The following is a 27,893-nucleotide window of genomic DNA, read 5'->3' as shown; positions in this document are numbered from 1 at the left end:
AGCCTTGGCCTCTCCAAATCGATAGACCGCACGGGCTTTGACTTACTTTCTGCCCGTTCAGCAACCCGCATATCTAAATCGGTCTTGACCGTGCCACGCCCTTGCCTTGGCCATGCGTTAAAGCGGTTAGTAGTGATTGGTTGGTTGTTGGCTGGAGCTCTTTACATGCTTCACTCTGCCTCCTGCATACTACTACCGCCGTGGCTGACGACCGAAACTAGGCAACACAGCGGCTGTCTCAGAAAGCCAATAACAATAGCGTTTCGCCCTGGCAGTGAAAGCCAATTCTGGCCATTTTAGAGTTGCTGTTGCAAGGTATTCCCACTTCACCAACACAGTGGCAGCCAAACCCCGCACGTGAGACCGCGCATTTAACGCTAGTCCCCACTTTGTAATCACACTCACCTACAACAAGATATATCCGTGAAGCTCGATTTTACCTCCTTTCTCATTTATTTGCAGTTCCAACACGCGCATGGAAAACGAGTCTTGCTCTAGCGCTGCGCGGACCAAGGCTGAAGCCGTACCATTTTGTCCGTCATGGACATCTACATTCCGAGCGTAAGTCCCCTCCCCTAAGGCAGTCAGCTGTAGTGACTTGCAGCAGCAGGCTAGGGAGATAAGCATATGTGTTCCGAAACACAAACTAATCGCGCGCTGCTAGGTGCCCAAAGATGCAAATCACATCGAGTTGCAGCGTTTCCTGAAAGACAAACTGCACAAGCTTGATATATTGGCGTTCGATATTAGAAAACACAATAGCCACAAAGGACGACCGTTTGCGATACTCACGGTCCCAAGCACAAGCAGTGGCAACAGGTTCCTCCAGTATTACGGAAGTCGCGGCAGACAGGTTCCTCTGCACTCCCTGGTCTTCCAGGGTCAGGCACTCACTTTCTGCAAGAACAACAAGCCTGGGCAACCTGATCCTCTCAAAGTTAGATCGCTGCAGGAGAAGGATGCAGCCATGAGGTCGAAAATGGGCAGCCAGGCGCCGACAGCGCAGGCTTCGCAAGCTGGTCGATCAACACTTTCATTCTCGGCTCTTATGACAGGCGTGTGGGATTACACCACCTTAGGGACACTTTCATTTCAGGAAAGGTACAAAGACAAGAGGCAAGGCTATATCACGTTTGGGAAGTCCTCTCTAGTAGTAAGTTTCTCGACTTATATGTTCAAGACGACCGGAGAAATGAGCTGCAGATGCCAGTTCGGTACTAGTTGCCTTCTACATGCCATTTTCTCAAGTTTCAACTGTAGCCAGCTAATACGATCAAACAGGTGTATCTACAGGAGAGTACCCTTGAATCTTACAATTGGCATTGTCGGATTGATATACCCTACGCAATCATCGAACATGTCGTGCCATCCTTTGGCTTCGAAAATCAAGGAAGGAATGGGGCCATCACGTTTACCCTAAAGTCTCCTCCAAAGTTCTACAGCATCGAGTCTACTGATGATCTGCATCTCTATGCTGGCAAAGAAGCACCTCAAGTACAAATTTTGCTCGCAGGTTTGGCAGCGCTCAACTTGACACCAAAGCAAAAGACAAATAGACTAGAGAGACTCTGCGCACTCAATGCCAACAACAACAAGAACTCCGCTTTGTGTATGGTATATCAGATCACCTTTTCTGATACGCGGAGTGCTCAGCATGCTTGGAACTTCGTCAAGGACCACTCAGTACCTGAAGAGTATTGTTGGCAAACTACGATTCCCAACAAAGCCAGCCATAGGATTGAAGATGAACTTGCTGTCGTCGAGAGAAAGCTTTCCACCGAAAATCCCTCCATCACGCCCGCCTTCAACTTTGCGGTCCGCTATCAGCTTGCAGCGCTCGTGTTGGAAGGTACCATTACTCCAACGGCGATGATCAATCTCATACCACATATTCAGCAAATCGCAAAGCAACACGGTGCTGAGACGACTGCAACTGCAGTAAGGCGGCTGGGACAACAAGTGCCTACACCAGCCCCGGACGTTTCCGTAGAGACGTTCAAGGTGAGGAAGTTCGTCGAACTCGTACAAGAGAATGCTGAAGATTGCAAACATTGGAAACTAGCTTCCAGAGATTTGAATGGCAAGCAAAAGAAGCATCATCATCTTGCTTTGACTTACAAAGCCACTGTAACACCAACAGGTATGTAAGCGTTTGGGCATGTACAGACTTTCATTGCACTAATGCCATATTTAGGTATATTACTCCGAGGCCCAGACTGGGACGTGTCCAACCGTGTCCTTCGAAAATACAGTACACGAACCGAGTACTTTATGAGGGTCTTCTTCGCCGATGAAGATGGACTATCCGTGTTCCATGACTCACGTGCGTCCCAGAATCAAGTCTATGAGCGTTTCCGCAATGTCCTTCAGAACGGTATTTCAGTTGCAGGACGGACCTTTCAGTTCCTCGGCTTTTCCCATGCTTCACTGCGCAATCATCAAGCTTGGTTCATGGCACCTTTTGAGATGGACGGGTCCCTGGTCCGCGCCCGAAACGTTATACAAGACCTTGGAGACTTTTCGCATATCCATTGCAGCGCAAAGTGTGCCGCCAGAATCGGTCAAGCCTTTTCTGACACGATATTCTCAGTCCCAGTTCCAGAAACCGCCTACGTTACCGAAGTCAAGGACGATGTTGAGAGAAACGGTCGCACGTTTAGTGATGGCTGCGGGACAATATCACTGGAGCTTCTCCGTACTGTATGGCGCGCTCTCCCACCAGAGCGAAGGCAGCAGAGGCCGACCGTCCTGCAGATTAGATACCGAGGCGCCAAAGGGGTCCTGTCACTCGATGCATCCTTGTCTGGTCAACAGTTACATGTTCGCAAAAGCATGACAAAGTACATTGCTAAAGAAACTTGGAGAGACCTGGAGCTTTGCGGAGCCGCTTACAAGCCACTTCAAGTATTTCTTAATCATCAGTTCATCAAGATACTGGAAGACCTGGGCGTCCCAGCGGAGAACTTTCTGGGTGTACAGGATGAGGCTGTCAACACATTGAAACTTATAACTGAGCATCCACTAAATGCTGCTAGCTTCCTTGGTAAGCACTATTTTTTACAGTCTAACAACGTTTTTTATTAGGCTTTACATCATCAGAATTGGCGTTGACATTTTACAGCATACTCACACTCCTGTGTCTTTGCCAAGGTACCACAGTTGTTTGAAATGATGCACCGCATAGGCTTGTCCTTTCATGCGGATCGATTCCTGACCGACATTGTGGAGGTGGCAGCTATGTCTTCACTAAGAAGTCTAAAGTACCGCGCTCGAATCCCAATCGAGAAAGGCTACCTCTTGTACGGCGTCATGGACGAGACGAATACCCTCAAGTATGGCGAGGTCTATATTGCAACACAGGACCATGACAGGACCGGGAAGCTGAAGAGGAGTATCCTTGTTGGTAATCAAATTGTTGTCACCAGAGCTCCAGCACTGCACCCTGGTGACGTCCAACTCGTGGATGCAGTAGATGTCCCAGACGACTCACCCCTCCGTGCTCTTCATAACTGTGTTGTGTTCTCACAACAGGGTCCGCGCGATCTGCCATCACAATTGAGTGGAGGCGATCTTGATGGCGACCTGTTTCACATCATATACGACCAGAGGCTCGTTCCTGCCTACACTGTGGAGCCAGCAGAATATGACAAAATACCTGCCAAGGACTTGGGTCGCCCAGTGGAAGCCAACGACATTGTCGATTTCTTCATTGAGTACATGAAAATGGATCGCCTGGGTCAGATTTCCAACAAGCACAAGATTCGAGCCGATGTAAAACCTGACGGCACGCGAAATCCGGACTGCCTGATTCTCGCCAAGCTTGCTTCTGATGCTGTTGACTTTAGTAAGACGGGTGTACCGGCGGATATGTCGCAAATACCCAAGGGCATCGATCACTTCCGGCCTGATTTCATGGCGCCAGGATCCAACTTGGTCATCAACGAGCTTGGTGCAGCAGAACTCGCAGAACTTGAAGAAGACGACATTGATGATCCTGACAGCATTAGTGTGCTTGACGCCGACAAAGGGAGGATTCGTTACTACCGTAGTGACAAAATCCTAGGAATTCTGTACCGCGCCATTGATGAAAAGAAGTTCTTCGACAAGATGAAGAGAGACTACGAGATCTTCCGGCAGCGCTGGGGCAAGGAGTCGCTGATTCACAAACTCAAGCGCTACATCATTCGCGAGACACAGGGCTTACAGTGGGAGCACCACTGGGACTTTGCCGAGCAGCTGCGCGAGACGTACGAGGACAACATGCTCGAGATTATGGATACGCTGCGTCCCACGCGCGGCCAGCCTCTTACTGAACTGGAAGTATTCAGCGGCAATATCCTTGGAAAGAAGGAGCGCGCGCCCTCCCGCTACATCCGCGAGGCCAATCTCGAGGTCCAGGAGCGCTTCAACCGCGATGTCAGCAGCATAATCAAAACCATTGTCCATGGCGACAAGGACCGGGATGGTGAAGAAGATGCTACCGAGGCGTTGCCGCGATCTATTGCGTGTTTCATGGTGGCGTTGGAGGTAACAGGTTGGGAGAACTATCGCAGTCTCCAGAGCTGGAAGTACGTGGCTGCTTCTGTGTGTCTGGAGCAGCTCTGGAAGTACAACGGTGGTACGTTGCGTTATCTTTGAGAAAACGTGTCGCTTCTCCGTTGATATCGGTTGGGTTGATATGTGAAGTGAACTGTATAATACCCATCATGGTCTTGAAATATTCGAGAGATCGAGAGCTGATGATGACGATTATGATGATTTATCTGTTTTTGTTTTCTTCGGTCCTGGTTTGGAACAGTTGATGGTTAGTATACCTTGGATGGCGAGTATTCTAGATAATACATACCTTTTTTTCTGGTACAAGATTGGTATTTGTGTGACGTTTGGAGTGTACAATAACCCAAAAGACGTGTCTGTCCAGACAGAACTAGCTTCTTACATATTTCCCAAGCTAGCAAATGGGCACATCCCATCACGAGGTATGGTAGGTGTATGATAGTGTTTGCATAGACCTCAGGTAGGGGTAGAGGTGGGGTAGATTTTGGACTTTAGCCCCGGTATGTAACTCCAACCCACTCTACAAGCTAGGATCTAGGAAATGGTTATGCCTCTTGATCGATCGAAAAGAAGTGGATCCGGAGTCTTTGTCATCGCGCAACAGAATCACTATAATACGATTACCTAATAATTAAATAGGGCTTGGAAGTCTCATACCATGTTCTGTACTCAAAAGGAGAGATTTAGACCACATCTGTGATTACAATGTTATGTTTATTCATGCGAAATGATGAAGATATGGGCCACTACGGCGGAATCACCTATTCATCAGTGATCGTTTTGGGAAAAGCCTTCACGAAAAAACATGCGGCCCGCAGATAATGAAGAAGATGCGAGTACAACTAACTATCCTCCTAATTAGCATATCCACTCAAGATCATCCATTCTGTTCATGCAGCCCACCCTCCATTGCTACTCTCTCACACTTGTCCTTTGGTCTTCCATATATCTGGAAACCTCTTTAGGGCACTTTTACGAAAAGGCTGTTTCTACCATAGCCTCCGCAAATGTCGCTGCTCCCGCCACACTTCCCGTTGCATTCCGACTCATCAACACTCTTAGTCGAGGTTTCAAAGCTGTTTCCGCAGAAACAGTGAGTAGAATACTGGACACCGTAGAATGCGTAGTCCGTGCAAAAGTCCGCACATATCTCACGTGTCATCACGGTACTGTACTCCGTCTTGCTGTCTATCACTCTGGGAATGGCGTCTGTAAAGCAACCCAGGTATTTCCAAGAGCTGGTTTGCAATCTAGCCAATTTTTCGGAAAGCTCCTGCTCTCTTCTTAAGAGGTCTTGCTCCCGACTAAGACACATGGCTTTGTCTGCCTGGCAGGTATCGTCGGAAGGCGTAGGTGGAGTAGTTGAAGAATTCAGGGAGAGATTCTGGTTGAAAGTGATGCCGTTTGAACAAGCGCACGCACAGGTCGGAACTGTAGAGGAATCGGTACACTCTAGGGTAGGTGTGCCACCTGCATTTGATGTTAGCATTCCCGGGAGTCCTTGACTATATTTTCATTTGGAGATTGCGAACCGTTTTTGCATTCGTATGAAGTCCCAAGAACATCGACTGAGCCAAGGGCTTGCTGAGAGTTGTAGGAATAGGCTCCAACACAGAGAATAGAGACAATGGCGGCATATGAAGTCTTCATATTTTCTAAGTAGCTTATATTAAGATGGTTGAGATAAGTTGAGACGATTGGGGTGATCGAGCATGATTAGTTAGAAGATAAATAGTTACAAAAGCTTTTCAACCGACACTTTATACTTCCTCTTTTACGTCTTACGTGGCTCTTCCGTGTGTGCATCATTAACACCGCCATAGAGGGGCTATTGGGGCGTTAGATTGATTTATATGCAATAGCGCAGATCCAATAAATAAAACTAAGCGCATCAAAGGCCGCATTGCTGGAAGTCGACGGCGACCTATACCAGATTAATTAGCTGCATTATGAGAATGACTTTCTCTTCAAAAGCAACACCTTAGAGTCAGTAACTCGTATATGGAAGAAGAGTAACCATTACTAAGAAAATCGAAATAGGTTTACTATTGGCTATGCATTTGTTTTGGCCGAACGTCCGAAAATGCAAGGCCCCACTCGATCAGAACTATCACACGACTATTAATTATAATGCACCTACGATGATTAAAGGAAATCGCATTTAGTGATAATGCTAGCACTTGAAAGTACAGTATTTCAAAAGGTCTGGTTCTACGCTTAGTCCCCGTCTATAGGGCCTTTAGTAAAAGGAATGCCACAGCCTGTCACCGTAAAACAATTATATAACCAGGATTTGAGGATTGGAGATAAATCATTAACCATGTAGATCCCATAGAGCGGGGAGCGTTCTGCTAGCTATGAACGGTTCGTGCATTAGCTATTAGTATCAATTATTAAACATACACCTATATGCTAGCCGTGATGGTGGAACAATGATCCAGCCTACGACCTCTTGCAAGCATCCTGATCAGCCGTACATTGACCATTGCCTGATTTAGGGCCCAAAGGATCGCAGTCGAAAAGACAGACACACTCATAACTATCTGTTCCTGGGACACCCTGCGAGAACAAATTAGCATCAATGCAGTGTGAGGACAAGTTGGCGATGAGAACACTACTTACACGAGCGCAAGAATCCAACAGGTCATTGTAAGGATTATAAAACTCGCATCGGCACAATGAGGCACAGTCGCGTGGCTAGCTTTTCTTTAGCATCTATGCATCATCCATGCAAGAATAAATTTCTTACAATAATCCAGCATTCGTCGTTGCCATTGCCACACTCGATAGAGTGCCTGGTCGAGGTCAAACACCCCATGTCGGGAGGTGGAGGGCATTGACTGTTGTCGCACTGAGAATCGTTAGCGTTTGTATTAGAGAAGCGCTGGATACCGTTATGGGTCTCTGCTTACCCCAGGTTTTCCGTTGATCGGGCTTCTTGGTTTTACCCTCGGTATCACTTTTGCGGGCACACTCTTGATCAGGTAGCCTGCTGAAGCCATGCCCACAAGGGAGGAGGAGAAGACTATTACGCTTGCGAGCTTCATGGCTGGAGTGTAGAGGGTGATTGTGGAATTAGTTATTAGAGATAAGTTCGAGCTGATCGGCTTTGGGATATCTGCGAAATGGCAAAGAACGAGTAATAAAGCCTGAAGACCGGTCTAGTGTGGCGAGCCCAGATGTACACCGAAAGAAACTTGGCGTGTTTGGCCCTAGATATATTTTCTTGGGAGCCAAACACAAAAGGATAAAGCCGCTCCCATATGGGATATTCTAATCGGTTCAAGGTGCCGAAATTGCGGTGTCTGGTGTCCGGGATGTGTGAATGGTCAGACTGTAAGAAGATCTTCAAAAATGGTTGTCTGATACGCTGTGATTTGCGGAGTGAGACTGCTCGATACTCCACGGCCAAAAGTCGCTGCAAGAATCTGACTGTACTGATGGACGATCAACCCAAACCAGTGTCATTCTGTCAGTGTCACTGTGCTGACACGAGTATATGTGGAGCGTAAGGCTACTAGTGTAAACTATGCGGCTATTCGGAGATTAGGCTTGTAAGCCTTTATCTTACACCAGCACTATGTATCCCTACAATCTTTTTTCTTCATGTGTTTACTTATGTACATTTCAGGGGCTATTGAATTCATTCCAAACTCTCTTTTGTTCAGTTTCCAACAACCCATGTACTGTTTTGGAACGTCTCTGCTTCGTGCACGTCTCATCTCTGCATATGGAATAGAAAGAGATGAAAGAATAGAAACGAGCTATCGATGTCAGGAATATATCAACGATTGCATGTGGGAAGGTCTTATTTCTGCAGTTGAATGGGATAAAGTCGATGCGTAAGGACAAAGCACCTGTGAAGATATCCATATGCAGTCAGCCGAATCCACCAGGCACGAGGAAAGAGCTGGAATGGAATGCGCATAAGTCATCGGCACATCTCGACATGGTTGATTTGGCAACGCTTTCTACTATTATGTAACTGATGAATAGTCCTCCAAGGCTTTGAAGAGATAAGGTTTATGCAGCTGAGGATTACAAAGATGCGTAAAGTGCTATGCAAAGATGACGAATATAATGTTTTATAGTACAAAAGCTTTGCTAATGATGCTTGTTGGATGTGACGAACTGAGCGAGCGTCATAGTGGCTACCCCATCGCCCTTAACCCATTCACCTCATGGTAGGTAGTCTGTTTGCTCCTGCCCCCCGCGTTTAGAAGGAATGTTTTTGGGAACTGTAATTTTGTCTACTGTACCGTCAATCAGGCTAAAATGTTCTCAATCTTGCGACTTATGAAATCTTATCCATCAGATGAATTATCCAGCGAGTCTCTCAATTGTTGGTTGTTAGCATAAGAGATTTCCATTTCTCTTGATATCTGCCACTAAACATAGTGCTTTATATAAGCAGGCATCAACAGGGATGAGAATGAAAAGCGGTGATAAGCTGAGTAAGCTCTCATCAGCTGTGTGACGTTCAGGTCATACCGAAACTGTACTGACCCGGTCGGTCAGTTTTATCTGGCTTGAGCAGCTTGCTACTCTGTTTTACCTATATTTTATGCATACTGTTGAACGGATTTTATAATCGCTCAAGAGAGCTTTGAAATACTAGTGTGAAGCGTCTTTTAGACAGCTCTTTGTTTGCATAGAGACAACAGCCCAAACATTATTGAGCGCCAGCAAGTAAGGTGGAGGGCTTTTGGGATGAATGGCTTTTCCGTGTGTAGCCACCATATACTGGCGTATCTTCTCAGGTTCATTAAGCGTGAATAGATCACCGTAGAGGCTGTCTTTGGTGTTGACTATAGTATGTGCCTTTATATAATCTAGCCCCTATGCGATCTTATCTCTATCTAGCGCACGCTGATACATATGCTCAGCTTGCTCAACCTTGCCTAGCTTCTCGTAGACCCTGCCCAAGTTCGTAGCTACGTTAAGTGTTGATATATGCTCTGGTGCAAACTCCTTCTCGAAGCCTTTGAGCGCTCGTTCGTATATTACTTCTGCCTCCCCGTATCTGCCCTGGCTCAACAGAACTGATCCAAGTTTACTTAAGGTCTTGAGAGTTTCTGGGTGTAGTAGCCCAAGCACCTTCACCCAGCCATCAACTGCTTGTCGGTACATCTCTTCTGCCTCTTCGTACTTGCCTTGTTGTTTAAGCACTGATCCAAGATTGGTGACGCTTGAAAGCGTGGCGTCGTGCTCGCGCCCAAGGATCTTCTCTTGTTTTTCGGGCACTTGTCGGTACGTCTTTTCTGCTTCTTCGTACTTCTTTCGGCCTTCAAGCACTTGCGCCAATCTGCGCATACTACCCAGCGTATAGAGATGCTCGTGACCCAGCACCTTCTTTTGCACCGCCAGTGCTAGCTCATGTATCATCTCTAAATCTTCAGACTCGGAAAGAGATACACTGTCGCAATAATCCGCCGATATACTGACTTCAGCGCCCGCATCATGTTATGGCGCTGCCATTGCCAGAGCTCACTTACCCTGTTTGGGTATAGCGCCTTGGCTGGGATTCTGTACTTAGCCTCACCTCCCACAGTTCCGAGATANACAACTTGTACTATATACTGTTTTGATACCTGTCCCTTTTGGCGGCCGTCCCGGCCCGTGACACCTTGTCTTCTTTTTGTTCTGGCGACGACAACAACAACAACACTGGAGGATACTTGTCTGATTTGCAAAAGATTGCAGGCCATATCCATCGTTGTCGACGATTAGCAAAGATCAAGAAACCAATACGAGTCGCCATTCTTGATACTGGTTGCAAGAGGGATTTTGAGTTTTTCCAGGATCCCGAAAGATCCAAGCGGATTAAGGGCTGGAAAGATTTCACTACTAGTGAATCGAACTTTGAAACCGATTCGTTTGGCCATGGCACGTTCATCGCACGACTGCTTATGCATGTGGCACCAATAATGGATTTATACCTAATTCGTGTGGCCGAGAATACTCACATCTTACAAAACAGTCAGCAAAGCATTGCAAAAGTAAGGACCTGTAACCGTTTTACAAATTTTGCTGACAGCTCCGTGCTAGGCAATCGAGCACGCGGGATTAGATCTAGAATGGAATGTCGATATCATTTCCATGTCCTTCGGGTACTACGATAAGCCGGGGATGAACCATACCGTAATCGATGAAGCGATTGAAAGGGTCAAAAAATATCGCAAGGAACAAGATTCTGCTCTTGCGAGTGCTGGGAATTCATGGTCGCAAAGGATATCTTTTCCTGCCAGTCACAAGGACGTCATTTCAATCTACGCTGGCGATTCGAAAGGTGTATTCCTGAATTCTAACCCAGCCCATACAGGCAAAAAGCTGGGTACTTATGGCAAGGACGTTCCGTCATCTATGGTCAACGAGGTGAAGAGTCACTTTCCAGAGGCGGATCTCAGCGCAGGGACGTCCATAGCCACCGCCATTGCCGCCGGCATTGTCGCAATGATGCTCTCTTATGCTGTAGCACTCCCATCGATAATGAAAAATAATGGGTTTGAGGAGATTCTTGCGAAAATATCCACGAAGAAGGGCATGGAGCATATGTTGGAAGCCATGTCACTTACTCGCCACGAAGAAGAGCACTTCATCAGTCCGATGTGGTACTGGGGAGAAAAGGAAAAAGACTTGGATATTTTAGTCTCTATATGCGGGGCGATTGAGCAAATGAACAAGCAGCTACAAGAGTGACGGTGGGCTTCACCATCGTAGTATTTCATGTCTGATTGCCCAGATCATCCAATCATGCTTTCGGGAGGAGATAAATACAAGTCTCATCTTCTCCAATTTGGGCACTCTCGTAATCAATCTCTTCTTCCAAATCCTCGTCGATCTCCTCCTTGGTGGCGTCCACAACCACCAGTGGGTCTTCTTTCTGTCCTCCTTCACCAGTCAAGAAGCCGCTTGTGTGAGAAAAGAGCTCTGTTTCCACCCCGGCACGACGGGTTCGTATGACATGAATTTGATAAGCAAACACGATCCCTGGGGCTGTATCGTAAGAATTCATTGCCGTCTTCCCGCTCTCATGTTTGATTTTGCCTCCAACTTCGACCGGAGTCGTTCCCGAAGCTGGGCCAGACCCTTCGACCTCGATGGACAAATTCGATGAGTCTTCCTCCGTGACAGTGAACGACGACGTCGCGATACGCAGCCCGGTCACTACGTACACGGCTCGCTTACCAAACATACCCGAATTGATCCGTTTCTGTACCGTTGGCAGGTTCGCAATCGTGCTTACTGTTTCGGGCATCAGAGGATCTACGAAGGTCCGGATCTTATGGTCCGTTGTACTATAGTCTGTGATACGGCTCTTGCCTGTCTCCGTATTGGCCAACCCTGAGGCGAGCCCTTCGAACTTGGCCCACATCCCGACGCTATTGGAGCGCGGCTTGGAGCGGTTGAAAGCCCGGTTGCGCTCTACGGTGGTTTTGACCGCGGGTAACGTGACGGCACTGCTGCTGCCAGAGCCCATTTCCGCAAAGACGGTAGTTGGTCGAGACCAGTGGGGAATCACCATGCTTAGCCGAAGCGGGCCTTCGGTTGTGAAGGTAAAATCGGAAGGGAGGAACCAGGTTCCGGGCATTACGGCTCTGCTGACTTAGAATTTTGAAGCTGGGATGATTCAGAAGTGCTCCTCTTCTGGCACTTGTGCTACCGTACACAGAGATGGAGACGCCGAAACCAGCTCTTGAAATTAACTACTTGATATGAACTTTTAACTAGCCAATGAAGAACCGACAAGTGGTACACTGCTGCCTTGAGATCGTATCAATGGGAGTCCCCGCTCAGCCTCGCGCCAGCACTTGGGGGCACAATCGACGAGAGTAGCAACTACTCACCGATATCCTCTGACTTGACTAGCCATTTTCAGCACTAGGGCCGAAATTCGTAGATATGGGCACTAAATGACGTGCTAACCTTAACTGAACCTTTCCAATGTGAATGCCATTATTAAGCACTGCCATGCACGTGGGTGTATCAGTTGCATGAGGCATTTCAGCCCAAAATTACCATACACTAATCTTCAAAATGAAAAAGCAGAACAGCGTACGAGCTAACCGCATTGCTAGGTGTGGCAATGCGCATACCCCGCATCGCGCTGCAATACCCACCTTGATTCAGCGGGACAGGACTCGGCCTACTGAGGGACGGATGGAGCTATTATATTTAGTAAAGCATGTAACGTTTTAATAATATTAGTGGGTGAGGACGCGCGCTATGGATATTGAATACTGTTCAGGCCATTGTTAAATCTACTAATGCTCGTAGACTTGCTGGTGGTATACGGGCTAACTACAACGCATCCTACTTCTAGAAGACATTCAGCTTCTCAGAACGCAATCTTTTTATATTCTTATATAGACTAAGACAATGCAAGAAAAAATGATCAAAGATAGAGTGTGTCTGAAGTAGTCCAAAGTAACAGCATGAAGTAGCCTTGTAGCTTCTTGTTGTAATCGGAAGTCTCATTGAACCTAGCGCATAAGAATCTATGACCCAGAAAGGCAGTGAACAAGAGAATTGGGCTGTATATCGTCGTTTGTAATTGATATTTTTACTCATGAAAGTGCTATTATCATCGCTTACTACCAGTACAGCGAAGCCTGAACTAACTACTAACTAGCTACGAGGATGCTAGTTCGTCACGGGAACGAAGTGACGCCCAGAAATTGCGCCTTGATCATGTAGCTGCTTATTGTTATGTAGAAGTCTGTGGAAAGGTGAAAAAAAAGAGATTAGATCTTTGTCAGCGGAGAATCGGACCTTGGTCTCCCAGGATGTATCAATTACTTCGCAAGTCGAAATACTAACCACTAAGTCACTAAACCATCAACCACATCACACATTTTATTTTCCGTCTGAGGGTACAGTATAGAATTGGTAGTACGTAAAGAGTAGAGAGTATCCTTATACCGGCAGTTGAACTTCGCCCCCATTTCTGATTCCTTCAAACAACTGTGCTCTTTGCTATAAGCGATATGCACGCCCCCTAAACGCAACTCCGGATGCAACCTTAACTTATTTGGTGCATCCGCTGCATCCGCACTCTCCGCAGCCGCCGATGCTGCAAGCCTGGTTACGGTTGCAGTCATTGGATGAGCCACACGAAATCCACTGGCCACTGCCACCATTGTGAGCAGTCCAGCACCAGTTACCACTGCCACATTCCTTCCAGCACCAACCCTTAGCAGAGCAGCCATAGCTGTTGGCTCCCTGGCATTCACGCTTGAGGAGGTTTCCGCTTCGGAGGCTGCGTGGGTTGCGAGAGTTGGTACCCACGAGCTGAACGTCAGAACGTTCAACGTCAGCATGGCTTGGGCGATTCTCAGAGAGATCGAGCACAGCCTCGCCAACAACGGGGGCGCTCTGCTGCGCAGCGGCTCCAAGAGCAAAGAGGAAGGGGACGAAAGTGGTGAACTTCATTGTTGCCTAAGGGGGTGTTAGGAAATGGGGGTATAGAGATAGGCTCGAAGACTTGCTTGAGGTTGGTTGAAAATTGACTTTCAAGGTTTTCGTTTGCGTGTGCGATTGATTGTTGACCGTAGGCTGATGGATGCTGTCTGGATGCTTTCCAAATTTGAGGAGAATTGTATGCCTTTTATACATCAACTCAGGCTTCTCTTTCGTTTAGTCACATGACGAGTCTTCTTAATGTACGCTCGAAGACTATGTCACTTACTACCTTTCTTTGGAAAGTTCTCGGGATATGATTCTTGAAAGGGCTAATTCAAACATCAGTATACTGAGGATTTGGTACGCCTAAAGAAGAAGTAAATTAGGTTTCTGTGTTGGACCCCGAGCGACGAATCAAACACTGATTATTTTGCTCCAACATGCGGATCTCATATTCCTGGTGTAGGATTTCAGCACTGACTGTGTCTCCAAGACGTCCCTGATGATAGATGCCCGTACATATCGCCTATTAGGTCTTAGTACCGTAGGTAGTATACCCCGCAAATAGCTACCTGCCTTCCAGATAGCCCGCCTTGCAGATGGTCGCCTAACGATCGTCGTGTGATTGAAGTAACAGCATAGCGAGTGGCTCAGCATGGCCAGTAGCTCACGATGCTAAGACCCCGCTCAGCTTTGATTGTTACCTGCTTACTACACACAATACCACAACATCCAGGTAACCTGCACATTGTAAAAGAGGCTTGATCGTACTGTGTATGTAAGGATCTGCGCTCCGTGCAGCAAACACTAACTATATCGGTTCTTAGGATTCGACCCTGAATCCTAGCCAAGATCGCCAAGTCTCAGGCCGCCGCGCATCCGCGGGTTCGGTCCGTGAATTTAACCGTTCGTATCGCCAATCTAGCCATCTAGGCCGCATACTTGGGGTCAAGTTCATGTAACACACGGGGTTGGGGTATAGATCTTTGCTTCTTTAGTGTCGGTCCTGGCTCAGGTGAGGCCGTTGGAAGTAGTGATCTGTGAGGTTGCGTGGCAGTTCTGGTTCAAAAGAGTTGTAGGATTTAACCGTCAAGACAACTCATCTCACAAGATAGACGCGAAGGCTCTTTCCACTATTAAATATGCAGGTTGACACATATCTTCTCGTGTTCCTTCTCTATGATTATCCGCACCTGCAATACTCACATGTGCCTCTCTGCTTTACCCAACTCTATATGTTGAAAGTCGAGGCACCCTGGGTGACTTTTGCGTGACAATGAACACCGCTCACGTCAACGCTGGCTATGCAGTATCACCTTAAATCTACCATGGTTTCCTCAACCGAAGTCGTACAACGACACATGAGGCACAACGTGCATTACCTCGGTTACATCTGAGCCGAGAATGCCGTATTTTCCTCTCATTGATGTAGAGCTATGATGTTTGCTTACAATGGCATCGCCCTCTCATCCCTACTTTTCTCTCGGCTGTGCTGTCATCCCAACCATAGTATCTCGTTGGCTAAGTTCCTTCTACCATTCTCACAATCTGACATTCATTTTAATCTGGCATTTGCTATGTACAATTGTGCGCAACCTTTAAACCTCACGCTGTACATTCCGTACAATCAACATTATCACCGCCAGTATCATGAACGAGAGATTTTCGCGTTATTGAAGACATAATATGCCCAAGAATAGGTCTACTCAAAGGATCACATCAATTCCCGCTGTTTTAGAGTGAGAGATTTTATGCCAGTTAGCGTAAAGGACTACGGGTGTCTAGAACCCTGCATGCTCAGCAGCGACGCACCCACTTCCTGCAGCTACCATATCGCTTTTCTCTCCCTCCTATGATACTGTCTGGGCTTTCGCATTAGCTCGTATCAAATTCCATCTTTTCCATTCGTTTTGAAAGATATGCTTCCGATAATCAGGCAAGCATCCAATCAGAACAGATACCACTGGACAGTTCTGGCTTGCATGCTCCCCACTCAGCATGATCCTTTTGATGTCAAAAGCATTTTGAATAATTCGCATTCTCTCTAATGTCCCCATGATGCGCTTCCAGACTCCTGCAGCTTGTTATACTTTACCTGGGAAAGGGCACCCTTCTCTTATCTCTAGACTGCAATGGGGAGTCAAAGGTTATACTATAGATAGTTTTGGGCATTTCGTATGCTCTCAGGGGTTTACGGCTCAACCACAGCACGAAATGCCCTATTGTGGAAGTACCTTGGCTATGTTGTAATCAACCAGACATCATTCATCAGATGGATAACGATTATGGTTATATTAGGATGTGTAATTTTATTTTAGCATTGTTGTTTCATTTATGACGAATCTTACGATCCAGAGCAAGTAAGATGGGGCGAAAGCTTGTCTGATAGAGGTGTGTATAGAGTAAAAGCTTAAGCGCTGGGCATTTCCCAATGAGAGAGATCTCGCCAAATTGCCTTGTATTAACAATGTGACTGCGCATCAAAATTGTACTGAACTTGGTATGGATTTACAATTATATACTTTAATCTATCGCAAAAATATGTTAATGATAAAATTCTGTAAAAAGCAGGCGTGCACGAAAAATATAATGAAAACGCTAAGAGATCTTGACCTTAGTAGCGTGCATTTGTCATCTCAGATCCATCACAGGCGTTGCCTGCTAAAGCAAATTATTCCGGCAATATTGTAACAGATATATGACAGTATTCATTGTCTAAATACCTGAATTCGATTGCACACCAGAAATAAGCGTCGTAACACATTCACGCTCTTTATGCGCAGATTTGGTGCAGCTATACCGTTTAGATGAGAAGCGCGCAGAGAATAGGATTAGGAGGATCAGGAAACCATAGCGCTACGCGTTTGTCGTAGATACGCAGCTTCAAGCTCCGTTGGCTTTGTTTATCATCTTTACCATACTATCTTCCTTAGAACGATACTTGAGTTTGAGTGATGAGGCTGAAGTTTCTTGAAGTCTGGCCTTGTAGATATAGATCTAGTCAAACATTTAGGTTCTCTGTGGGGTGCAGATAGCATTCCGCGGAACTACATATACAATTGGACACAGTCATGTGTTCGAGGTAAGTGCAGCCTGGACTTACATTTCTGTTCTGGGATATATTGGCCATTCAGTGGTAGCCATGAAGATCGCAGAAATATACTTTGTAGGCGCCGCATCAATTTCAGCTTACTTCAGACGCCTTTAAGCCTTTTCTATCTCTAAATGCCCTTGAAAAGCCAACTATAGCCTATTGGTGGCGATCGGTGTTTTGAAGTAGCATCGCGGCGCTTAATCATCAACGCTGAGTGGCCTTGCGTTATATCAACCCCGTCTTAAGGTAATGTGGCTTGCAACCTCACCTCGTTACTGTAGAATGCGCTGTGTTGCTACGCTGAGCACAGCCCCCACCATATGCGAGATTCTCAACCGACCATGATTGATTGGATCGTCAAACATTCGCCTCATTTTAGCCGCATTCATCGATACCTGCCGTATGCTTGTGACACCCAATGCAGCTGCAACTGCTGCCTGCCAGCCTGGTCCTTGAGGCGAGACTGATAAGTCTGATCTCTCTCCTAGCATATACTTGTGATTCGAAAGTCATCTCTACATTTTCATAACATGAACAATACAACGCTGACAGATTTCCTAACGCCGATCGGCGATGGCTCCTCGTAGGCAACGAAGTGTGTACGCCGCCTTCTCGAGGCCGAAAACCTCACGGAAATAGCTGGGGGTCTGGTCGCACAGCATGGCCGCAAGCCCGTGACATTTGTCAAGGACGCATGGGATGCATGGGGTATTGATATGGAGACTTGTCATGCGTACTGCGCCAGGCAGAACTTTCCTATGGTATTGTCATCCCCTTACCAGCACACTTAACCGGAGGTACCGGTTTATGGAGTTTCCACGCATAATTTGAGTTTTAGAATTCGCGCTGTATGATTTCAACGCTAAGTTTTGCCAGGTCTTTGATTTTCCAATCTTCACATCGGGTGTGACAAACTACCTCCTACCTTGGCTCGGTCTGACGGCGCAACTACCGTACGAAACGGGTTCCATATCTGGGAACTTTGAGAGCTTCTGCCTCGCGGTCGGAAGTCCGATGTTATCTACCTTCTCTCTTATGTCGACAGCTCTCAATGCGCATTCCACATCGTTGATATTCGCAGCCAAATTCGGTAACGGTAAAACTAAATCACCTTTGAGTGAGGCAATAGATGCGGCGGAGTACTTCCTTTGTAACTCTCAGCAGTCTCCAATCAGAATACAAGAAGATGAGTTCCAAAAATTGTTTGAGGAGGATACCGAGCGGTTGCGTGATCGATGGCTACCCCTCGAAGAGCGTCTCCATAAGACTCGCCGGCAGTACACCTTTTCCCTCTTTGCGCAGACCTTTTTTGCAGTCATTGCTTGGGTTTTGACCATTGTTGAATCGTACGTTACATCGCTCGGTCAGCATTCCGAAGCTCTTTTGCTCTCCTCCGGCACGCTTTGGACTTGGTTAGTTCCGGTAGTCTTGGGTTGGATGGCTGTTGGGACACAATCACGAAAGGACGCCGTACGAGAAGCAATACAAGGCGAGATACTAAGTGGAAAGTCTGCCCCAATAAAAGCACTAGAAGCCGAGTCTGGCTTCATAAACCCGCCGAAGCTGAAGCAACTACATCATGCCCTGTGGAGTAGTGTGCAAGGAGACGAAGCACACCAGGGCCCCGCTTACAATTATGCACGCATATTGACGTATCCAAAACTACGAGACAGAATCGTTGATGAGTTCGAAAAAAGGCGCGATTTGCAGGATGCACAGCAAGTTCGAGCTGATCCTTCTGATCCTGTAGATCAGGTTCACCGAACTAACACGACCCCGGTCGCAGTCGGCTCATCTCACTATATTGATGAGCCATACATGACTTGGAAGGATGTTAAAGAGAGTTCTGATTGGAAATGGAACTTCATAATCTCCAATATTGTCGCCGTATTTCTTCAGTGGGGCGTCACTGGGTCGGCCATTGTCATATCATACCTGACAGAGGTGCGCGGTCTCGGATGTTGCTCTGGGAGTTATCTACTATACGGCATCCTCGCAACTTCCGCACACGTTCTTCTGTTGATATCTGTTGTCCTTTCACACCACGTAATGCTTATATATCAAAAAGAGCGACGGAACAGAGCAGTAGGTGCAGCGCACGAAGTTCCACGGAGTCCTCAGATCAAATGGGTTGGTAGACTTGCCGTGCTTATGCGGTTAGTTGGTAAATCTGTTGCAGTTGTCAATGCCACCTGGATCATCTTGAGTTCTATATTCGAGCTGATCGGTTTCTATGAAAGCTGCTGGTGCACTGGAACTGTCTTGGGGCTAGGTAACAGGGCTTGGGTTGTTCTCTTTGTGAGTGGTGACAAGGTGAGAGATGACGCTGAAGCCTCTTGGATCGGTGGACTTGCCATGAGCTTATTTACAATGATCTTTACTTACATTCTTACTAAGTCTTATGCCCAGAGTAAAATGTAAATATCCCTAATACTTTTATCAAAACCAGATGATTAGTAAACAAAACATGATTCTCACTAATACTACTATGCGGTTATGGCTCACGCATATTGACTTTTGATTCAGCGCAATATAGATGAAAGTCAGACAGATAACTTGCCGAAGTATCATCAAAAAATCTTTTGAGGCAAAAATAAACAAGACTATGTGCTCTCCAGCAGCATATTAGCATCAATGTTTGACGATAGCTGGCTTGGTGATACTTGGAGTTCACTTTTCATACTGATCAGCTTATGAAACCAACCCTTCCTACTCCTCAGTCAAGTGCGCTTATGCTCCTCAAACCTGCTACCTTATTAATCATATCTTTAGTAGTTTCAGCTATAATGTTCACATGTGTGGGTGCTAGCTTTTTCCCTCTTCCACGGCAACAGCGACGTAGGCCAGATAGGTAATTTCATGACGAGTCTTGCGGTGTGGCTTGCGCGCGAAGATCCTGCCAATCAGTTTCTACGCGATGAAATCCGGGGTTGTATTATTACTTAGAGATACATATAACACTTGAGTTTTTACACGAGGTCTGTGAACAAGGACTTAAAGAAGAAACATATCATCAAGCCTGGATTCGCTTCATGGTCATTCTTGCATCTGATGCGACCTCCTGATCAAGATGATACGAGCCCATCTTCTTTGTAGGAATACGAGCCGCAAAAAGCATATCAATCTCACGATTTGTACGCCCCTTGAGTTCTGGGACATAGATCCGTGCACCGAGAGTAGCAATAGCGGCAAGGCCGCCAAACACAAAGCCGACCTTACCTTTTAGATTTCCTTCGTCCGGATTAACCATGTATGGAATGGCGATATTCATAATAATTCCGAGAATAGATTGAGTGGCGGTGGCAAGAGCGGTGGTGTGGGCTCGAAGTCCCTGTAGATACTCAACACGATAGCAGATACAGACAATCAATTCGCTTCCTCACTACAGTATTTGCAGCTGCAAGTTGATTCACCTCGTGCACCTTCATCGTGCCAACAGTGATCTCATTTGGCTTGGCTGTGCTGTAGCGGGGTGATAGTCATGAGCGCCATGGCTGTCTCAAGTCATCGGCACGCCAGAGCGTTAACCCTGTATGTCACTTTTAGATTAAAACTACTGCCGGAAAGTAACACATAAATATTTTTCAAGCTCTACATCTTTGTGATTCTTCTGTATGCATTGCTTCTTTCCATTTTTGTATTGGTACTCCATGCAGATTGCATTCTAGCTTTCACTGCTTTGGCCAAAGTCACCACCCTGATGTGCATCTGACTGCATGGCAGACTCGCCTAGATCGCAGTCATAGCGAGTCCTATCAAGTGTGTACATTTGAGACTACATTGAAATGATCTGTGCTGCACTACAGAGTACTGACAAACCATTGCTCCGCCTCAAATTTCAACTTGGTGTTTCTGAACCGCAGAGGATCAATATATATCTTCAGGCCTACGTCTGGTGATATCAAATCGTACACTCTCATGATGACATATATTTGGCTAGGATGCCACTCAAAAACTCCAAGCGCCATGTTCTCCATCTAGAGGCAAGTGTTAGTAGTTGCTCGTCCAAAGCAGTTTGGTTCTTGTTCGAAACATCACATACCCGCTTATACTGCCCAGAGCTCATGTAGAACCTCGTCTTACAATCTCCAGTTGTGGTCTTCACCTCGAGAAAATACTCGATCGGATGCGTCTGAAAGTTCCTGTCTTCGCGAATCTGATTTGGGAAGTCGCCCTTACAATGTTCACGAAGGTACTGGGTAAGCTGCCCAGATTCGTCCTTGTATACGATATCTGCTGTTTCGCGGCCTGTCCAATTCGCTATATTTGCGAAGTGCGTTGAGCGTGAAAGTTCGCTGCGGATGGTGCTGCGCCAATTTGCTTCTGAAAATTTCGGTAGATTGAGGCTGTTCAGCAATTCGAAGACCTGAACTGCACGTCAGTAAGTCAAGCTTGGTAGGAATGATGAACTTACATAGCCTTCGCCTGCAGCACCAATACGTCTATCATGCACGAAAGGATCTCTCTCCCGGGAACCAAAAGTCGCGTAGTGATCATAGTCCCGAGCTCGATCGGCGAACGTCGTTTGATCAGCAATGTCTTCGGCATTGTGGCGCACGCGACTAGTTCTTTGTGCACTTCGGACGATTTGCTCTATGAGTACAGGGTATTCTGGAGGTGGAGTAGCCTCTGCGATGTATTCTTCATCTGGAGTCGGCACTGCTCGTCCATGATATGTGGGTGTCGCATCAGGTGTTATTGGTCTAGAGCGCGAAAATGCTGTCGCTGAGTCACTACCGGTGTGAAATGCCGGGGGCGTGATTGGCCTATCGTCTTCCGGACCATATGGAACCACTATCATAGGTTTGTTGACCCATGACACTGGTGGAATGTCTTGCTCGACCAGGACATCCTCAAGCTCTTCAATACTCGACGAGATGATAGTCGAGATATCGAAATTGGCCGATGGACCGGTACTCAGTATATTTGTGAGCAAATTTGGAAGCTGCGAACGGTAACAGATTCGACGCTGTTGTGTCTTATAAGGGACATATATCTTGATCATGCCTTCAGAAATCTCGCTATGTATGGCGATTCGCTCACTTTGCACTTTGATCGTACTAGAGCTCAGGTTAAGTACAAGATTCGTGGTCATGTCGTCCGTAGTATAGACGCGTATCGTAGTGAGCTGCTCGAAAAGTTTACGATCTCCGTGAAAAGCCTTTCTGCTTTTGTGTTTTGCGGCACAGCTATTTTTCGTCAGCATTTATAGTGTGAATAACAGTATGGTAGACCAGCTCATGCATAAGTAGGATGTTTTTCAATGGTCAGAGGTTTATTCTTTCCCATGCAGACTTCTGCCAATATTCAATAGTCCAGTTGTTTCCATAGAAAAGAGTTGTAAACATACCAGTATAATGCGTAAGCCCTGACCTGGAGCTGCTGAGACAAAACCGCGTCCTCAATGCAGTTCTCTCCAACATCAGAAACCTCCTTCACCAAGGACGAAAGATAGCGATGCATCAAGCCCATTTGTTTGAAGATGCTATGAAGACTCTGGACCTCATGTACCCGAAAGTCAAGCAAAGCATTGCTGTTTGCAAATGCGTCGCCATATCGTTGATGATCTGATATGGCAAAGTCTTCTTCTGCACCTACAAGCACAGATATGCCATCGTTCGACATCTTAGGCAAGAATTTGATCCCTTTGAGGTTGGATAGCGCTTTCGAAACACTGCTATCCATCGGGGTTTTTGCCAGCATTTTGCCGATATCAATCAAGCGCGTCTTCATATTCTCGACATGTGGCTGTCTTGCCTCGGCCATAATTTTGACCTCAGCAATCAGCATACTTAGAGTCGCCCTCTTGACTTTGAGTCTTCGGACGAAAAGATTCTCCATATCAGAGTATATCTTTGAGAGGTCTTGCAACCCACTCAAGGCAAAAGGACTACCCCAGAGGCAGTTCGATAAAGTATACCACATCCCGTTATCACCGAGCACTAGCTGCCTCTCGGTGAACGCACTCCTATCTTATTATTAGCATATTAATTTACTCTGTATGATCGATTTAATTGGGTTAAACATGCGCCTGGTAGGTAAATGCTCGCTCCAGATTGGCGAGCATTTGGCGACCTTTGTGCTGTAACATGATACCACTCGAGAGAGTCGAAATGGTGACTTACTTTATCTTCTGCCAGTCTTCGTCACCACTCGCCACCTTGTGCAGATATGTATAAATCTGATGCATAAAATCTAGAGCGACAGTTTCTTCTCCATCACGCCGTGCCTCGATCTCTTGTATCACATCTTCGATTTTCGTGCTTGGCACATCCAATATGGTGGAGAACAAACTGCCAAGACACGGAAAACCATTGTACGTGCGCGAAAGAACAGATTTGGAGCTGATGAACTCAGGACCATCCCATAAACAATTTTTGCGCGTGACCCATTCGTTACGATGGCCATCCCAGATGCAGTAGTTGTCGAAACGGTTTCTATGTACATATTAGTTAGCGATTCAAAGAAGAGGCGGAGGGTAACCTAACCTAAAATGGTCATGGTCTTCGATCGTGGCCATTCGAACCATCTGTAGATATATGTCCGCGATCACATTGACATCAACGTTCGTGGTCTGCTTAGCCTTTGACTCAATAGCTAGCTCATAGAACTTCAAATTAGGCCTAGAGGTGACACCGAAGTCTTCAAGAAATTTCCATGACCTGTAGGTAGCCTCATCGAGTGTGCCTTCAGTCACACTCAACAGCTGTACGGCATCGACCTCAATGCCGAGTCGTGATATCTCGTTCATGATGTCTATCGTTGGGAGATACGCAAGCGCCAATGGTGCAGAAGTTCCCGACATGCACGGAACATGACACGCGCGTAGAGGTTTTTCGACCAAGTGAGCCCGAATTTGATAGATTTGCCAATGGGCGCGGAGTGTTCCTAGAAATTTGGCTGGGATATGCTTCAAAACATACTGCAGGGACGGCGAAAGCTCATGGCCATTCCAATTCAACGATGGGCCGCCTATAAGCAACGGGTGGCTTTGTGCCAAAAAGCTTCGGGCAAGCCAATTGCGCCAGCTTTCGTTGTTCACGAGTACATCCGAAGGCTCGATGTCATACAGTGTCTTCGAAAGAAAGCATCGATTCGATGACGGCACAAGTTGGTACATATCAAACTCACCATTCGTCGGCAAGTAGAATATCTTGTTGGCAGCTTTGATGGCGCTGCCAGTTGTCAGAGGTGCCCAAATCCAGCTCTTGAGGTCATCTGATTCGTAGCGTTGATGGTACAGATACTGGAGATCAGCAATTGCATCGCAAGCTGGTGGCTGGGACTGATGGCTCTCTTTGATCTTCGCGAACACTGTGCTTCGGGTGCATTCCTCGACGCCTAAGGCCTTATAAAATGCTCTACGCCTTGTGTTTCGAGACGCAGACCTGTCGAGGAGTCGCATATTGAATAGGTCTGGAATCGGTGTTTGATCGGTATACGAGAAATAAACCTTCTCAGAGCCACCCATGCCAGCTCCAGGTGCGCCAGTCCATTGCATTCCATTAAGCAATGGAATGATGCCCAATCTTCGAATTCTTTGCTTTATTCTGTTCATTGCCGTCTCGTCAGTCTCAAAGATTTTGAGGAAGAGACCAGCGAAAGCTTCATGCCATGGATCAGTAGCCAGGGTCGTTTTGAGTCTTGACCCTGGTCGTAACAAATCAGCTTGAAGGCGGTCGATCAATTCATCCCAATAGAGGTTGGTAGCTCCCAACTCCCTTAGTCGTGATACTTGTCTAGTCGTGTATCCTGGAGCCAGGAAGATCTCATCTTCTAAATCGGGGAGGATGGGCAATCCGTGATGCATAGCGTTTGGCAATACAATCCGCAACTGTTTCGGTACCTCCCACCGTGAGCTCTCCCAAGTCTGAGCAACTGGCTTTGTAGATAACGTCTTCACGATATAAGTATACAGTGAACTCCAAGGACGATCCATCCCTGAATTCGGTAGCCAGTCCAGCCATGAGTGATTGCAGTGATGATCTGGTCTGGCAAATGTGCCGCTCACAGCAGACACAAACGTATCTGCTATTGCTTCACACAGCTTGAGATTCCATGGACAATCGATAACACTTTCCCGGCTTGCAGAAGTTATAAAATCGGAGTGTATCAAAAACTAGGTCTCATCATTAGCTGGAGCTTGTGCACTATTTGGATGACGAACCTGAAGCTGGGCTAGCCGAAGTAACGGCAAGAATGCAAAGATATGCTGACCTTGTTTCGAGAGCTTAGGTTGCTGGGTGATGGAATCGAACGGAAAGGCGAGCTCAATTTTCGCTTCGGTGCGGTCTTGTCGACGCTCGTGCACAGGCATGTTACGCACAGTGCTGCGAAATAGATGATATCTGCAGATGTCTACTATATCAGCAGTTTGAGAAACTTGGCGACGCTCAATGGTGCATGTGCGGTTTCCCAAATCGTATTGCTTGCTAATACTGGTCCTTTCGTACTGTCCAGTATCATCAAGAATGTTGATGTGAATCTCGCGAAGCCTCTGCAGGAATAGGATAGTCGTATCTGGCAGTTCCCGGACAGCTTCGACAAGACGCTGATAGTCTTGTCTCGCTTCTTCCGAGTACTGCATTGAGATTCTGGTTGTTACTCCTTCGGGCAATACATTGGGCTCCGCATCCAATGGCGTTATCATTCCGAGCCCATCCTCGCCTTTTCGGTGTCTAAAGCAAAATGACCACCAGGCAGATTGTATGTGGACTTTTTCAGCGATAGAAAAGACTGATTTGAAACCAAAGCCCTTTTCGCCGATATGATCATCCTCCGCCGACGACTTCTTCGAGCTTCGCCCAGTCGCACAGATAGCCTCGATGTTATCTCGTTTGAACCCGAGTTCGTTGGTCTCAATCACGAACTTTTCTGGCGTAACTTCGAAGCGTAGCCATGCCGATGTGGAGATACGGTAAGAAGAATCATCCGCATTCTGGATTAGTTCATACAAAAAACGGAACTTCGATGAGTAAAGTTGTTCAGAAATACTAGATGACTTCAATAATTGATGCCGAGGTGATGTGGAAAGTCGTACCTCGTTGTGTACGCCGCCTCCGTCTTTCTTTTTAGTTCCACTAAATGCAGAATCTTCTTCCGACTCTGCTCGTTGATTTTGTGAAGATCTTGTAGGGTCTCGCTGTCCAGATAACCCTTCTCAGCCCTGATATTCTCGATGACTGCCTGAGCCTCGATCAAACTTGCTGGCTCTCGATCTCCAAGTTGCGCCAACAAGTCAGAATGTCTGCTAAGAGCGGTCCCCAGATGATGCTCGTTCATGGCCCGCGTGCAATCTGGGTGTTAAAAGAAAGGTAGAATAAAACGTGTGCGAGGTCTAACGAAAGATGGTTGAACTTCAAGATGCCTTTTATGTGAAGTCGATCTCTTCACTGTGTCATCGAGTACACGCCCAGGCGCTGCGCCGCAACCTCGCAGGCACGTGAGACGGTGTTGTGTTTCATGGGCAGCCACTCTACCTGGCGCTTACACAATTGTGGGAGGTAGAAGGTAAACCCCACGTTTCGATGAATGCAACCGAGTTTAAGATGGTATCACAAGACGGAGGTTCGAGTCGAAACGGTTTCTGAAGTGTAGAAGAGTGTGTGATGCTGATATCTGCAAAGAGCGCGTGCTTGTCTGACGTGATTGATTGGCTCGCTACATGTTGCAATGATGGCATTGTGTCACCTTATCGCATAGAGATTAGAAGAAGGACTACATCTTCCGTAGTCGGTGAAACCGGAAAATCAAACAAGGCCGCCTATGCTGTCAAGATAGTATAGAGTAAATAACCATGACAACTGCCACTCTTAGCAGTCAGGTTATGAAGCAGTGGTAGTTGCCATACTCAATGATTACTTTCTATATCTCTTCTAAAAAGCAGTAATTTACTATAATATAGAATGGTGATTTCCAGTTTATCAAGTTGCGGGAGAGCCAGTTAAAACAGAACCACGTCTTTCTATATTGTAACAACACAAGACCCCAGTAGCATTAGCAAACCTGACCCCGATTCACATTCCATTCGTATCCTGATTAGACCCAGGGATCGCCCAGATCAGCGCTACATCTCTATTTGTAAGTACATCTCTACTATGTTGGAATGAAGATTTTTCCATATGAGATATGACTATAAAGTGATCAAGGATAACGTAGTTCATAAGCGGGTGGCCACCCCAAGCGAGTGGCCACCTCCCCACTAGCACGTCGACGTCGAGACGTTATCACGCATTTTTATCACAGTTAATAAACTATTATAATATACTAAATTAATTATTAGAATTAATACTATTACTTATACTATCTATCTTAACTACGTAGGTACGAACGTTATGTCTAGTCTAGTTATAACGCCTGCACTGCCTCTCTCCTCGCACCCTCTTCGACGCACTCTTACCGTTGCTATAACTACTACCCGCTTATTTAGCTAATACTTCTTATACCTTATCTATAGTAAGAGTCTCTTCTATCTATACGTATTGCCGCTTACGACTCTTACGCTTATTTAATTCGTCTAGAGCTGCTTAAAGGGTACTTATTTCCTCTATTATAAGCGTTATTTTATATACTATTTACTAAGCTCTCTTACTTAACTACGCGATCTACTTAGTAAGTAAGTTAGTAGAAGACCTACAGCGCTTTCTCACGCTCTATTAAATAAGACTAATTTAAGCCTTAACTTCGCGCGCGTTGCGTAGTGTCTGCGCCTCCTAGGTGGCTATCTATCGCAGTAATTAATATAGTGTCTGCGCCACTATATTAAGCTTTAATAGTATAGCCTATAGGTTATATAGTGTTGGAGATCTAAGCTACTTAGCTGATCTCTGATAGAATCAAT

At 46.4% G+C, this 27,893-nt stretch overlaps 15 protein-coding genes across 15 annotated transcripts; 4 read left to right on the top strand and 11 right to left on the bottom strand.

The window, feature by feature from the left end:
- Nucleotides 1–540: 540 nt before the first annotated feature.
- Nucleotides 541–4,638, top strand: COCCADRAFT_5743 (uncharacterized protein; the record flags this gene model as incomplete). Its single annotated transcript, XM_007714921.1, has 5 exons — nt 541–561; nt 665–1,153; nt 1,282–2,140; nt 2,195–3,043; nt 3,122–4,638. 5 exons carry the CDS (start codon nt 541–543, stop codon nt 4,636–4,638), a joined length of 3,735 nt encoding a protein of 1,244 aa, XP_007713111.1.
- Nucleotides 4,639–5,527: 889 nt separating this feature from the next.
- COCCADRAFT_43889 (uncharacterized protein) lies at nt 5,528–5,785 on the bottom strand (the record flags this gene model as incomplete). The annotated part of the gene is made up of 1 exon (XM_007714942.1): nt 5,528–5,785. A coding segment is annotated over one exon (258 nt), but the record flags the coding sequence as incomplete, so codon positions are not given.
- A 159-nt stretch (nt 5,786–5,944) lies between these two features.
- On the bottom strand, nt 5,945–6,207 carry COCCADRAFT_49095 (uncharacterized protein; the record flags this gene model as incomplete). Its single annotated transcript, XM_007714941.1, has 2 exons — nt 5,945–6,027; nt 6,090–6,207. Coding segments are annotated over 2 exons (201 nt in total), but the record flags the coding sequence as incomplete, so codon positions are not given.
- Nucleotides 6,208–6,999: 792 nt separating this feature from the next.
- COCCADRAFT_98429 (uncharacterized protein) lies at nt 7,000–7,709 on the bottom strand (the record flags this gene model as incomplete). The annotated part of the gene is made up of 4 exons (XM_007714940.1): nt 7,000–7,116; nt 7,180–7,254; nt 7,307–7,408; nt 7,470–7,709. Coding segments are annotated over 4 exons (534 nt in total), but the record flags the coding sequence as incomplete, so codon positions are not given.
- A 1,687-nt stretch (nt 7,710–9,396) lies between these two features.
- COCCADRAFT_5740 (uncharacterized protein) lies at nt 9,397–9,942 on the bottom strand (the record flags this gene model as incomplete). The annotated part of the gene is made up of 1 exon (XM_007714920.1): nt 9,397–9,942. The coding sequence occupies one exon, from the start codon at nt 9,940–9,942 to the stop codon at nt 9,397–9,399; it is 546 nt and encodes a 181-aa protein (XP_007713110.1).
- Nucleotides 9,943–10,484: 542 nt separating this feature from the next.
- Nucleotides 10,485–11,256, top strand: COCCADRAFT_5739 (uncharacterized protein; the record flags this gene model as incomplete). The annotated part of the gene is made up of 2 exons (XM_007714919.1): nt 10,485–10,556; nt 10,606–11,256. 2 exons carry the CDS (start codon nt 10,485–10,487, stop codon nt 11,254–11,256), a joined length of 723 nt encoding a protein of 240 aa, XP_007713109.1.
- A 52-nt stretch (nt 11,257–11,308) lies between these two features.
- Nucleotides 11,309–12,148, bottom strand: COCCADRAFT_5738 (uncharacterized protein; the record flags this gene model as incomplete). Its single annotated transcript, XM_007714918.1, has 1 exon — nt 11,309–12,148. One exon carries the CDS (start codon nt 12,146–12,148, stop codon nt 11,309–11,311), a length of 840 nt encoding a protein of 279 aa, XP_007713108.1.
- A 1,436-nt stretch (nt 12,149–13,584) lies between these two features.
- Nucleotides 13,585–13,989, bottom strand: COCCADRAFT_26937 (uncharacterized protein; the record flags this gene model as incomplete). The annotated part of the gene is made up of 1 exon (XM_007714928.1): nt 13,585–13,989. One exon carries the CDS (start codon nt 13,987–13,989, stop codon nt 13,585–13,587), a length of 405 nt encoding a protein of 134 aa, XP_007713118.1.
- A 1,998-nt stretch (nt 13,990–15,987) lies between these two features.
- On the top strand, nt 15,988–16,209 carry COCCADRAFT_98359 (uncharacterized protein; the record flags this gene model as incomplete). The annotated part of the gene is made up of 1 exon (XM_007714939.1): nt 15,988–16,209. A coding segment is annotated over one exon (222 nt), but the record flags the coding sequence as incomplete, so codon positions are not given.
- A 1,262-nt stretch (nt 16,210–17,471) lies between these two features.
- Nucleotides 17,472–19,474, top strand: COCCADRAFT_37505 (uncharacterized protein; the record flags this gene model as incomplete). Its single annotated transcript, XM_007714938.1, has 3 exons — nt 17,472–17,561; nt 17,641–17,814; nt 17,930–19,474. The coding sequence occupies 3 exons, from the start codon at nt 17,472–17,474 to the stop codon at nt 19,472–19,474; spliced, it is 1,809 nt and encodes a 602-aa protein (XP_007713128.1).
- Nucleotides 19,475–20,066: 592 nt separating this feature from the next.
- On the bottom strand, nt 20,067–20,381 carry COCCADRAFT_98360 (uncharacterized protein; the record flags this gene model as incomplete). Its single annotated transcript, XM_007714937.1, has 1 exon — nt 20,067–20,381. A coding segment is annotated over one exon (315 nt), but the record flags the coding sequence as incomplete, so codon positions are not given.
- A 472-nt stretch (nt 20,382–20,853) lies between these two features.
- On the bottom strand, nt 20,854–23,243 carry COCCADRAFT_98337 (uncharacterized protein; the record flags this gene model as incomplete). Its single annotated transcript, XM_007714936.1, has 5 exons — nt 20,854–21,030; nt 21,096–21,419; nt 21,468–21,921; nt 22,404–23,021; nt 23,179–23,243. 5 exons carry the CDS (start codon nt 23,241–23,243, stop codon nt 20,854–20,856), a joined length of 1,638 nt encoding a protein of 545 aa, XP_007713126.1.
- A 532-nt stretch (nt 23,244–23,775) lies between these two features.
- Nucleotides 23,776–23,937, bottom strand: COCCADRAFT_98382 (uncharacterized protein; the record flags this gene model as incomplete). The annotated part of the gene is made up of 1 exon (XM_007714935.1): nt 23,776–23,937. A coding segment is annotated over one exon (162 nt), but the record flags the coding sequence as incomplete, so codon positions are not given.
- A 278-nt stretch (nt 23,938–24,215) lies between these two features.
- Nucleotides 24,216–24,458, bottom strand: COCCADRAFT_98350 (uncharacterized protein; the record flags this gene model as incomplete). The annotated part of the gene is made up of 1 exon (XM_007714934.1): nt 24,216–24,458. A coding segment is annotated over one exon (243 nt), but the record flags the coding sequence as incomplete, so codon positions are not given.
- A 714-nt stretch (nt 24,459–25,172) lies between these two features.
- COCCADRAFT_98398 (uncharacterized protein) lies at nt 25,173–25,370 on the bottom strand (the record flags this gene model as incomplete). Its single annotated transcript, XM_007714933.1, has 1 exon — nt 25,173–25,370. One exon carries the CDS (start codon nt 25,368–25,370, stop codon nt 25,173–25,175), a length of 198 nt encoding a protein of 65 aa, XP_007713123.1.
- Nucleotides 25,371–27,893: the final 2,523 nt, after the last annotated feature.

This window comes from Bipolaris zeicola (genome assembly GCF_000523435.1).
Source record: "Bipolaris zeicola 26-R-13 unplaced genomic scaffold scaffold_93, whole genome shotgun sequence".
NCBI lineage: Eukaryota > Fungi > Ascomycota > Dothideomycetes > Pleosporales > Pleosporaceae > Bipolaris > Bipolaris zeicola.
Note: the sequence above shows the minus strand (reverse complement) of the source record. Positions and strands in the feature narration are given on the sequence as shown.